The sequence below is a fragment of the Dendrobium catenatum genome, unplaced genomic scaffold (assembly GCF_001605985.2).
Source record: "Dendrobium catenatum unplaced genomic scaffold, ASM160598v2 fragScaff_scaffold_156, whole genome shotgun sequence".
NCBI lineage: Eukaryota > Viridiplantae > Streptophyta > Magnoliopsida > Asparagales > Orchidaceae > Dendrobium > Dendrobium catenatum.
Window position 1 is genome coordinate 4,590,253 of NW_021318618.1, and position 12,160 is coordinate 4,602,412.

Below are 12,160 nucleotides of genomic sequence, written 5' to 3' on the forward strand. Positions count from 1 at the left end.
AAAAGAACTTTATAAAGCAGTAAGAGAAAGTCTTCCCAAACGAAGCCTTATTCAAATGTAAGAATGCTGAAATCTGACATGGTAAAGAGCAAATTTGGCTGGCAGGTCACATTAGCTCAATACAAATTAAAAAAAAAAAAAAATCATTGAGAATATCCTGATGAGGATAATAAAACATATATAATGGACCATAAGCTGTTGTAAATTTTCTTGCTTGAATCACAGAAATCACCACATAAATGAAAAAAAAAAATCAAAATAAGTTATGTAAGAGCAAGGAAAAAAGCTTCAACAGTGGATGGTGAAACTTGCAGCACAGGAAAACAGAACTTCAGTAACTAAAAAGCCAAGTGCGCATTCCTTAGGACTACGGAGCTTTTTTAAACGCGATTTTCTAGCAATTACTAACCTGTACGAGCAAATATTTATAAAAAGAAAAAAGAGAAAACAAAGCAGGAGGCTTTGAAAACTGAGTCAAGTTGCCCAAGATACAGTAAGTTCTGCTCTACCTTGACCAGAAGATTACAGCAGCAACCAGAATCAGAAAAGGAACCTAAAAAGGTAGACCTACAGCATACATACACATAAAAATTTTCAGAATTGATAGCACAGGCTGATGGTTTTAGTATTTAATAATAATTTACATTGCAACTATTAGACTTTTATAAGTGCGAAACCGCCATACCTCCAGAAATCATCATATATGAAGCAGAAATGCCAGGAAGATGATTCCAGATTCAAAACTGGTGCAAAAGATGCCAGAAATATGCAAGAAGCTTGTAACCGTGAGAACAAGAAGCTGAATTTATCAAGATCCCACTGGCCAAAACAAAAAAAATGAAAAAAGCCTAGGCATCTTCTTCATACTCTAGTTCTGCACCTAATTAGTACAGGGCGTAAAATGAAACTTAAGAGTCCATGGTCAATAAGATCTTTGGAACTGAGTCAGGATCAAGCTCCCAATAACCTTCTAGCTTCCCAGATTCTTGAATAGTTAATCGAAACGCAGGAATCAGATGAGAAAATCTCATGCGTTCTTTGATGGATATCTCAACGTCAGCTACGCCTCTTTTTTCAGGCATAAAAACATAATTATAACCTTTGACCTTAGTTAAGGTCACTGCTTTTATCACAGATTCATTCCGTTCGATGATCTCTACAAGAAAGTAATCGGCAGCATTTCCTATATTTTCAGAGGTCCACAAAGGGCTCCAGTTCTTGTATAAAGCCCAAATCTCACCATTGTTTGGATATATCTCATACAAATCATTTTTCTTGATTGGTTTTGCATGCACCATATGCGAGAATGCATCGGTTGTATCGAATTGATCGATGCCCGAAACAATTTTGAATCTCCCACAGCCAAAAGGAAGGCCATTCTTTGCCCAGATTTTCTCCTCTTCTGTCTCAGGTGCGTGTTCCAGCCACTTGATACTAACAAAGCCAGCCTCTTCCCATTCAACTTTTTTAATCCAAGCATAGTACTTGGGATATTCATCTATATCACTATAAAGTGCCCAAATCTGACCCGGTTCAAAATTTTCCTCTGCTCTCACATCCTGAAAGTTGTAAAAACTTGACTTGGAACGTTCTTCTTCATTGGTACACTCTTCTTCATTAAAGCTAAAATCTTCATCATCGTCATTACTTTCTGCACCTCCATTAGCAGGACCCTGTTTGTCATGTCCAATAGCTTCACCTCTTCTATTTTCAGCATCGTAACGTGCTTCTGAATCCACAGGCCGTTCTCTTGTTTGATTTGATTTATCAAGAATATCACCTGAATTTCCACTAACTTGGCCTCTGGTAGTTTTGCTACCTGTTTCAAAGACACTCTGCCTATGCCTCGAGCCATTGTTGTTAACTGCAGTGCCTGCAAGTTTATCTTCAACAGTCGCAGGATCAACGAACTTGGCATCCAAAACTTCAACATTATCAACACTAACTGTGTCCGTGATCTTCACAAAGCTCTCAGGTAAAGCAGCTGGATCAAGCTCGAAAGAATCTATTGGAATTCCTTCTCTTTCTTCACGGATTCTATAACAAGGTATACGGTGAGAGAATTTAAGCAATTGCCCAGATGGTATCACAGTGTTTCCCTCATCATGAACTGGAGCAAACACATATCGAAATCCTTTAACCTTAGCCAGATGACAGACAGTAATGCCTGTACCATATGCAAAATCTGAAACAACTTGAACAATTTCATATGCATAATTCCTGGGTCTTTCCACGGCAGAACTCCATCCTATATCCCACTCCTTGAAAAGGGCCCAAACCTCACCCTTCTTTGGATAGAAACTATATATATATTTTATACTTACCTCTGGAAAAACCAGATGAGAGAACATTTGCTGGTTTTTTGTATTACAGAGCTTTCCATGAGTGAAACTACCACAAGCAATCGGCAGTTCAGCTGCAACCCAAGCATTCTCAGCTGCACTTGTAGGATTGTACTCTAACCAGATGTACTGCAGTCTGGAGCCTGGACCAAAAGGTTTCTGAATCAGTGCATAAAACCGAGGCATTCCATCATCATCGTCATAAACTGCCCAGACCTGATTCTTAGCAAATCTACTTTTATGCCTCTCTTTGTTAAAGTCAAAAAATTCTGGGTCTGGGTAAGAGAAAGAAGATACAGCTTGTGGCTTTCTAGACCTTGAACCAACAGCAGAAGTTGTTGAACTTGCTCTAACTTGTTTTTCATTTTTCTTACAAACTGTTTCCTTGCTTTCAGGCATCATTCCTCTCTCTTGAAAACTCACTCCTGGTAAATTATCTTTGTAAGGATCGTCGTCTGTCAGCTCCCTCTTGATCCCATCTTCAGGAATAGGAGTCTCACTAGTTTTCATCTTCACACCATTCGTTACTACCGGAGAAGAGGTGTCCTTGTTCTTAATGCCGAATGAACCAACCTTTCTTAATTTTTTAGAATGAGACACAATATCATCATCTTCACTTTCATCTTCTTTATAAGTGATGTTAGTTTTGGATCGTGTTGACCTTCGTGGATACCTACCGCTAGTTGACCCACCATCAAGGACGGTTGGATCTACCTCCGAAATACTATCAATGGACTCAGTTTCAGCAGAAGAATCTGAATCAGTAGAGTTTACTTCCACCTTTCTATTTCTCATCCTGCGTGAATTACCAGATAAAGGCTTTGATGAAGGCTTACTCTCCATTTTGGTATTTACAGATTTCTGATTAGCTCTTTCCTCCTTGTTTCCAGAGCCATATTCATGCTTATTAGCAGATACAGGTTTTGAAGGTTGTGATGCATTAGTTTGGCTCCCATGATTATAAGAGTGCTGAGCAGGAACAGCCGTCTCATATGAACTGGTGTGGCTCCAGTTGAACCCAGAACTTGATCCAGGTGGTGGAACATTTTGAGGACTCACCTCAAATGCAAAAAATTTCTTGAAGCATTTTTGACATTGGACCTCTCTGTTTAACCAAGAGCGAGAATATTGGAATCTATTGTTACAGAAAACACACATTGTCCAAAAGCATTGTGAAGCAAAGAATGACGATGGTGGATGCTGATCCTGCTGTTTTAATCCGCCAAATTGATTTTTTGAAACATTGATTGTAGGAGCAGTATACCTTCTGGCATTTCTAGAATTCTGAGAAGGCTGCCATGAAGTTGCAACCCTCATTTGCACTCTTCTTCTTGAATCATAAACTTGTCGGTTTGCTTGATCAGACAATACCTTATATGCTTCGCCAACCAGCTTAAAGGCAGCTTCAGCACCTGCAAATTTGTTCTTGTCAGGATGAAGCAGAAGAGCAAGCCTGCGGTACTGCTTCTTAATCAATGCCTCATCAGCTGATACCTCTACCTGAAGAACTCCATAATGATCTGTCTGACCATTAACCAAACTTCCGGCAGAGCAATGCACTTCACAAACAGTAAGCATGTGAGATGCATTTTCAATATCTGGTGAAAGATGCAAAGCTTTAAGCAGAAGTTTTTTTGCACCAACAAAATCCCTGCTATGCATCTTGTTTTCAGCAATTTCCTTTGCTCTGGTAGCCTCCTCTTTATTGCAATCCATTTTGCTATAATTGCAAAAAAATTGTCATGTAAGATGCACTGCCCAGGATGAAACACACTGCTTGTTCAAGTATAGTTTACTTGCAAACCATAAGAAGTATATCCCCTAACGTCGAATATAACTTCAGACTACAAAAAACTAGTTACTATACTGCAAGCAATCTGAACAAAATAATTTCTAAAAACGTGACCTGCAGGAACAATTCGGGAGAGTGAAAATTTCACATAGAAATTATTAACAAAGTGAGAAGTATGTAATACAGAATCTCAAGAGTACCAATACACACTTCCAAAATTAAAAGGAATAAAGAACAAAAAGATTAGCCAATACAAATCAAGGTAAACACTTTAAAAAAATGTCTGATTAAAACATAAAGCAGCTATCATAACCTAACATAGAACATACATTAAAATCATGAATGAGCTTTCTAAACATACACAAACATCAAGCTCTTACAACCTTAAGATGATTTTAATTAGTCATATAGATAATTACACCAAAGGCCAATCTCTCTTTGCAGTTGTCACTACATGTCTAGGTTTGTGTTTTGTTTGGTAGAATTAAGTGAAAAGAAATATTACTGACCCCACAATTGCACGTTGAATAATCAGTTTGGATGTAATTCATACAAAAATGATTTTATTTAAGAAAATAGAGCATATGGATATTTCATTTCAGCATCGAGCAAATAAACAATCCAAAAAAGTATAGTTCAGTTTCATTGTTTCATAGTTATTTTACTCTATAATTTTAACTTAATTTAAATGTGCTGATGTGACATACGAGAATGAGATCTATTCTCTATTATCCTAATGTCTTCGTTTGATTCATTATGGGTTCCCTGTTGATTAGGTGGTAAATAACATGGCCAGAAATTTTAATACGATGGCAGCAAGTTGCAATAGCTTCTTAGTTGGTTGCTATGGTCGTCCATCTCTAGAGCTCATGGGTTGGAAGATTCCTGCAGTAGCTTGATATATTCAAAGAAGGGAGTATTGTAGAGGGCTGCGATTTCTTTTGTGTAGATTTAACTTCAATTAAATTTATAGTGGTTTTCAATTTCCTGCTGATTTCTCAGGCTTAATTGATTGTCAAATAATTATATGAGTTGGATTTCTTGTACTTTTGATTTACAATAAATAAAAAGATGAATTCATGTGTTAATTGCAAACTCCAAATCTAATTGTTGAGGATACAAAATACCACGGACTAATGACTTGCTAGAAAAAAAAAAATCAACTGTAGCGGAAACAAATAGGAATGTCGGCTCCCACTGATTAATGACTTGGAAGAGTATTTAGTGCTAGAATACATTCTCTTTATGGTGCCGAATGTTGGCCATTAAAAGAGAAGCATAATACTAAGTTAAGTGTGGCAGAGATGAGGATGCTCAGGTGGATGAGTGGCTTTACCCTTAGAGATAGGATACGAAATGAGCATATACATGAAAAGGTTGGAGTAGCTCCAGTAGAAGATAAGATTAGAGAGAGTCGCCTTAGATGGTTTGGTCACATAAAAAGGCGGCCTTCCGATGACCCGGTTAGGAGAGTAGAGGTATTAGATTTGACTTATGTTAAGAAAGGTAGGGGTAGACCTAAAAAGACTTAATTAGAAAATATTAGGAATGACCTTTCTTTATAAGATTTAAACGAGAATTTGACTTTTAATAGGACACAATGGAGAAAAAGGATTCATGTAGCCGACCCCACGTAATGGGATAAAGGCTTGATGTTGTTGTTGTTATAATAGAATGTATGTATACATATTTTATTATGTAGATTCAGTGGCTATTTAATATAATCATTTCTCTCCTTATGAATTATATAATTTCCTAATTACTATAGGCATCTTTTGTTTATAAATGCCCATAACAAGAATAAACAATTCAAACTTTCTAGCTACTTTTTATTTTCTATATGATATCAGTGCAAGGTTAAGGTCCTCTTTCCAACATCTATTTTGCCTCTCTTTCATTCTTAGTTTCCTCATCATAACTGATTTTTTCAACTAACCTTTCAAAGAGTCTACAATCCTGAATGGTAAAATCAGACAAAAAGAAATTATAAGGACTACAAATCTCGTATCATTTGAATAGAAGAAACCCCATGAAGTTTATTGAATTGTGAAGACTTTTTTAAAAGGAGGGAAAAATTAGTCATCTTATTAACCCCCTTGGGATCTAAACGAACCAAAGTTTACACTTTTGGATGAAGTAGGTTATATGGTTATGTCATGATTATAGAACACCATGACAACTGAAATCAGTGGACCATAGGTTTCTAACAACTGCAAAAGATATTTGAAAAGCTGTCAAGTAGACTTATTGAAGAGTTAAAAATGTTACACTCATCAATGAGATCAAGAAAAAGCTTTCAACAACCAAGAGAAAGAATGTCTCTATCATGTATCTCAATGCAATAAAGATTTATTGCCTAAAACTAGATTACTATCAAAATCTCAAAACAAAATATGGCGATGATGTTGTGGTTCTCAAGCAATTTATAGAACGTGGCCTTCTCACTTATAAGAACTGAATAATACAAAATGATGATAATGCTCGACACTCTGAACACTAAAACATCAACCATGAAAACTGCAGAAATCGCAAGGTAAGTGACTTGTTAACACTAAATCATGCCAAAAGGAAAGATGAAAACATTCTCCCAAAAGAAACATGTGGTGCAATTACTATAAGAAAAAGTAGCATACCGAAAAGAAATAATGAAACTCTACGGAAGACTCTTAAGGCTATTGTGGAAACAAAGAAGGCCAATAAGGGTGTATGTTTATCTCATTAAACTAGAAGGGCTCAACTCAAAAGAAATTAACAAGCTATGGAATTTCCTTAATTTTCTCAAAAAACTTCCAAGTCATGCTCACTGGCTTAAAATGATATAAATTCTAACTCTTATACTTATAATGCCTCAAAAAATTCCTCTAGACTTGGATAACAAAATTGAGAGCCACCAATCACATGACAAATCTTCTCAATGTTTTCCAACCCTAGACTTGGATAACAAATTCAAGAGTCACCAATCACATGACAAATCTTCTCAATGTTTTCCAAGCCTACAAATTGTATCATAACAATAGAAAAAAAAAATTAGTTGTTCAATGGCTTCCTAACCACTATTGTAGTTCATAGGGGTGTCAATATTTGACACGACCCGAAAACCCGACCTGAACCCGACCCAAAAATTTCGGGTTAGGGTCAACCCGAACCCGAAACGGGTCGGGTTCGGATTCAGCATTTCGCAAGTCGGGTTCGGGTTAACCCTTTGACCCGAAATTGACCCGATTTTGACCCGAAAACCCGATTTTAACCCGAAAACCCGATTTTAACCCGACAACCCGAGATTGACCCATTTTTTACTCGAAAAGAGGAGATTGACCCGTTTTTTGACCTGAAAATTAGCCATTTTTTGTTGGAAACGGGTCATTCAGGTCGTGTCGGGTTGACCCGGACCCGAAGCGGGTCGGGTTCGGGTCCGGAAAACTGACCCATTTTTAAAAATGGGTCGGGTTCGGGTTGAACCGAATAGTGCCAGGTCAGTTTCGGGTTCGACCCGAACCCGACCCGTGACCTGAAATTGACACCCCTAGTAGTTCAAGAGAATATTCTTATTTCCCATGAATTCACTCTAAACAATGTGCTACACATTCTTAACCTAGAAATAAATTCTATGTCAATCATAAACTCACCAAATACCAAAATTACAATGTGATTTTTTATTAATCATTGTGCAGTTCAGGACCAACACAGTCATTGCCAAGTCCCAAGTTCTGAATGAGAAAAGTAGAGGGTTGCGTTAGATATTAGATAACCAGCATAAAAATTGTAGAATAATCATGATATGAATCATTTAATACATCGTGTATATGCTGGGGCGTTCCCTGGAAACGACGCACTGTATGACATGAATACAGTGAAAAGTGTGCAAGGGTAACTGTATGGGCGCCTGGATGCAGTGCTAAATAGGCAAGGGTTCCCACATCATGGATGGATGTGGGCATAGAAGTCAGTCCATGAAACTAAAAATAGATTGGGATCTTGGAATGTAGGTTCCCTCACAATAATTAATGGGATTAATTGATATTATGATTCATAGGAAGATAAATATTCTATACACTCATAAAATTAAATGGGTGGGAGAGAAGGCTAAAGAGATTGATAATTTATGGCTTAAACATTGGTATTATAGTAGAAGTCTTACTAGAAATGATGTAGGTGTCATTATAGATAAGAGTTTGAAAAACAATGTTGTAAAAATTGATAAAATTTGAGAAAAAATTATAACTTTAAAGATTATTGTTGATGATAAGATTATTAATATTATAAGAGCTTATGATCCTCAAGTAGATTTGGGTATGTGTTTAAAATTAAAATTTTGGAATGGCTTTGAAGAATTTATACAAAACATAACTCATGCAGAAAGAGTGTTTATTGGGGGAGATTTAAATGGACATGTTCGTAGAGAGATAGAGGATCTTAAAAGCATTTATGGTGGCATATGTTGCGCCGATACACCTATTTATGACGGCGTGTTGTATCCAATACACCGATACATGGATACGCCTCCAATACGGCACCGATACATGTTTGTCGTAGCCAATTAAAATACTATTTAATTTTAAAAGGAAACGCGTATCCGATACGGATACACGTGTCCTTTGAAAAGCAAAAAAATCTGAAAAAAAAGACGCGTCGTATTTACTTCCGCGACTGCGAGCGAGGTTCTCTCATTTCCGATATGGATTTGAGTCACTTGATGATATGGGAATATTAAAAATTGCTAATCTTTTACTTTATGAGCTTGAATTAGAAGCTATGATATTTATTGAAGATGAGATAGAACTTCAAAGAAAAACCACTGAAGCAGCTAATCAGATCATTCCTTCTATTGAATATTTGAAACTTCATGTGCTAGACAATTTATGTTTATGCTTTTGTTGTTGTACTAGACATTCAATGCTTACTTTTATTTTGATATTATAAGCCACAAAGCTACAAATGATGTTGCTTTCATTTTTTGTAATTTCAAATATTATGCTTTGATTGTTTTCTTAATTTTTATGTATGATTTATAAATTATAATGACGTGTCCGTGCCGTACCCGTATCCTTTATTTTTAAGAATTGACGTGTCACGTGTCCGTATTGTGTCGCTGTATCCATATCGGTGCGACATAGATGGTGGCAATGGATTTCGAGCGACTGATGAAGGTGGTAAGACTATTAGATTTTGCTCTAACTTATGATTTTTTAATTGCTAATATTTCATTTAAGAAAAGAGATGAGCATCTCATCACTTATAAGAAGGAATATAGTACATCTCAGAATGATTATTTTCTTGTAAGAAAAATATATCGTTTAGAATGTAAAGATTGTAAAATTATTTCGAGTGAAAGTCTATGTACTTAACATCTCTTATTAGTTTTGGACTTTAAAATAAAAGGACATAATATGAAAAATATAGTAAACCGTTGTTCTAAGATTAAATGGTGACAGTTAAAGAACTCTAACAAGAATATTTTTGAGAGTAAGATTCACGATCTTAAGATTTTATTAGTGCATGAGGAAGCTAATGTTATGTGAGAAATAGCAGCTTGTACTATTAATAATGTTACAAAGGATGTGCTTAGAGTATCAAAAGAAAAAGCTTCTAATAGTAAAAATAATTTGTGGTGAAATCAAATGTTCAAGCAAAGATAAAAAATAAGAAGCTCTGTTATAAAAATTGGTTTAGATGTAAAACCTCTGAAAATTGGGAAATATTTAAAGATGCCTATAAGGAGTTTAAAAAAGTAATATGCGATGCAAAGACTTTAGCTTTAATTTATATAATATATTAGATACTAAAGATGGCAAATTATATATGTAAAAGCTAATCAAACAAAGAGATATAAGTAGTAAAAATTTAATTCAAGTGGAGTGCATTAAGGATAAAGATTAAAAAAGCCTTTTTTTAGAAGAGGATATTCAACAAAGGTGGATGGGATATTTTACTAAGCTTTTCAATGAAGATTGTGAAAATATAATTGCCTTTGGTAACCTTAGCACTCTAAATGAAAATAAATATTTTTTTTTATCGGCGTATTACGAAAACTGAAGTTAGAGAGGCTTTAAAGAAAATAAAGTGTGGGAAACTGTTGGACCTGATGATATTCCAATATAGGTGTGGAAATGCTTAGGTGATGAAAAAATTTCTTGACTTACTAAGACTAAAAAGATGCCATATGTGTCGAGAATGAGTGTGTTGATTCCTATTTTTAAGAATAAAGATGATGCACAATATTGTGTGAATTATAGAGGAATTAAGTTAATGTGTCATACTTTAAAACTTTGGGGGAGAGTTATGTAGCATAGGTTACAACGCGATAATGATATTTCTCAAAATCAATTTATATTCATGTCGGGCGGGGCTATTATGGAAGCCATACATTTATTGAGAGATTTGATGGAGAAGTTTAGTGAGAATAACATATGATATTTATTGATTTAGAGAAAGCATACGATAAAGTTCCAAGAGAAAAGCTTTGGAGAGTTCTAAAAAAGAGAGGGGTTAATAATGCATATATTTAAGTCATTAAGGATATATATGTTGGAGCTATTACTTGTGTTCAACTACAAGGTGGTTTGACCAAGTATTTTCCAATTTTAGTTGGATTACATCAAGGATTAACCTTAATCCCATATCTTTTTGCCATAGTCATGGTTACTAGAGATTGGCAAGAGGATGTTCCTTGGGGTATACATTTTGCTAACGATATTCTTCTTGTTGATAAGACTAAAGAGGGAGTTGAAGGTAAACTTGAATTATAGATGTCAACCTTAGAGTCTAAAGGTTTCGTTTGAGTAGATTTAAAACCGAATACATGGAGGGTAGTTTTAGTAGTAATAGATCTAGTGGTAGGTTTGTGACTTTGTGCGATCAAGTCATTAATAAGAGTACACGTTTTAGATATCCTGGGTCTATTGTTCAGAGTGATGGTGAAATAGATGGGGATATTATTAATAGAAATCAAGTTGGATGGTTGAAGTGGATGAATGCATCGGGCTTGTTGTGTGATAGAAAAGTACCACTCAAACTTAAGAGAAAATTTTATAAGCTAGTAGTTAGACCTGCAATGCTTTATGGCACAGAATGTTGGCCATTAAAGAGAAGCATAATATAAAGTGAAGTGTTGCAGATATGAGGATGCTCAGGTAGATGAGTGACTTTATTCTTATAGATATGATACATAATGAGCATATATGTGAAAAGGTTGAAGTAGCTTCAGGGCAGATAAGATTAGAGAGAGCCACCTTAGATGGTTTGGTCACATAAAATGGTGGCCTTCCGATGAACCGATTAAGAGAATAGATGTATTAGATTTGGCCTATGTTAACGAAAGGTAGAGGCAGACCTAAAAAGACTTGGTTAGAAAATATTAGAAATGACATTTCTTTATTAGATCTGAGAATTTTACTCTTAACAGAACACAATGGAGAAAAAGGATTCATGTAGCTGATTGCACGTAGTGGGATAAAGGCTTGATATTGTTGTATTGTGCAGGTCAGGACCTCTATGAAGAAAACAACTAAACATGCTAGAGAAAATGATTGATTATACCTACTTGAAGACAATAAGCACGTATCCTCTACTCTGAATAAAGACCATTTGGACCATCATATCAACTATGACGCCCCTCCTTTAAAACTATAATTGAGGACATTAAAAAATTACTAATATTTCTAGAAGTAAAGAATTTGCTACATTTGTTGATGATTATACTTGGATGACATAGGCATATCTTATCAAACAAAAATTTAATGCTAATAATAACCTTTAAATATTTACTAATATGATAAAAAATCAATTTAGTGCAAGCATTAAAAAATTAAGGCGAGTAGAGGTAGAGGTAGACCTAAAAAGACTTGGTTAGAAAATATTAGGAATGACCATTCTTTATTAGATTTAAACGAGAATTTGATCTTTAATAGGACACTGAAGAAAAAGGATTCATGTAGCCGACCCCACGTAGTGGGATAAAGGCTTGATGTTGTTGTTGTTGTATTAAAAAATTAAGGCTGGTAAAATTCAAGATTATGTAAATAAAACT

General features: G+C 35.3%; 1 protein-coding gene across 3 annotated transcripts in view; it reads right to left on the minus strand.

Annotated features, from left to right (window-relative positions):
• Positions 1-390: 390 nt before the first annotated feature.
• LOC110113404 overlaps positions 391-12,160 on the minus strand; it is a 33,142-nt gene continuing 21,372 nt past the window's right edge. The window contains exons 4-5 of one of the 3 annotated variants that reach the window (XR_002305131.2): positions 686-4,062; positions 391-567 (exon numbers count right to left, since the gene is read on the minus strand). Coding sequence is in view for 2 of the 3 variants with exons in the window: in XM_020845976.2 (XP_020701635.1) it covers positions 909-4,062 (3,154 nt within the window). In the remaining variant the exon portion in view is untranslated. Of the gene's footprint in view, positions 4,249-12,160 lie in introns of all 3 variants that reach the window. The other 2 variants (XM_020845976.2, XM_020845977.2) reach the window with 2 other exon arrangements.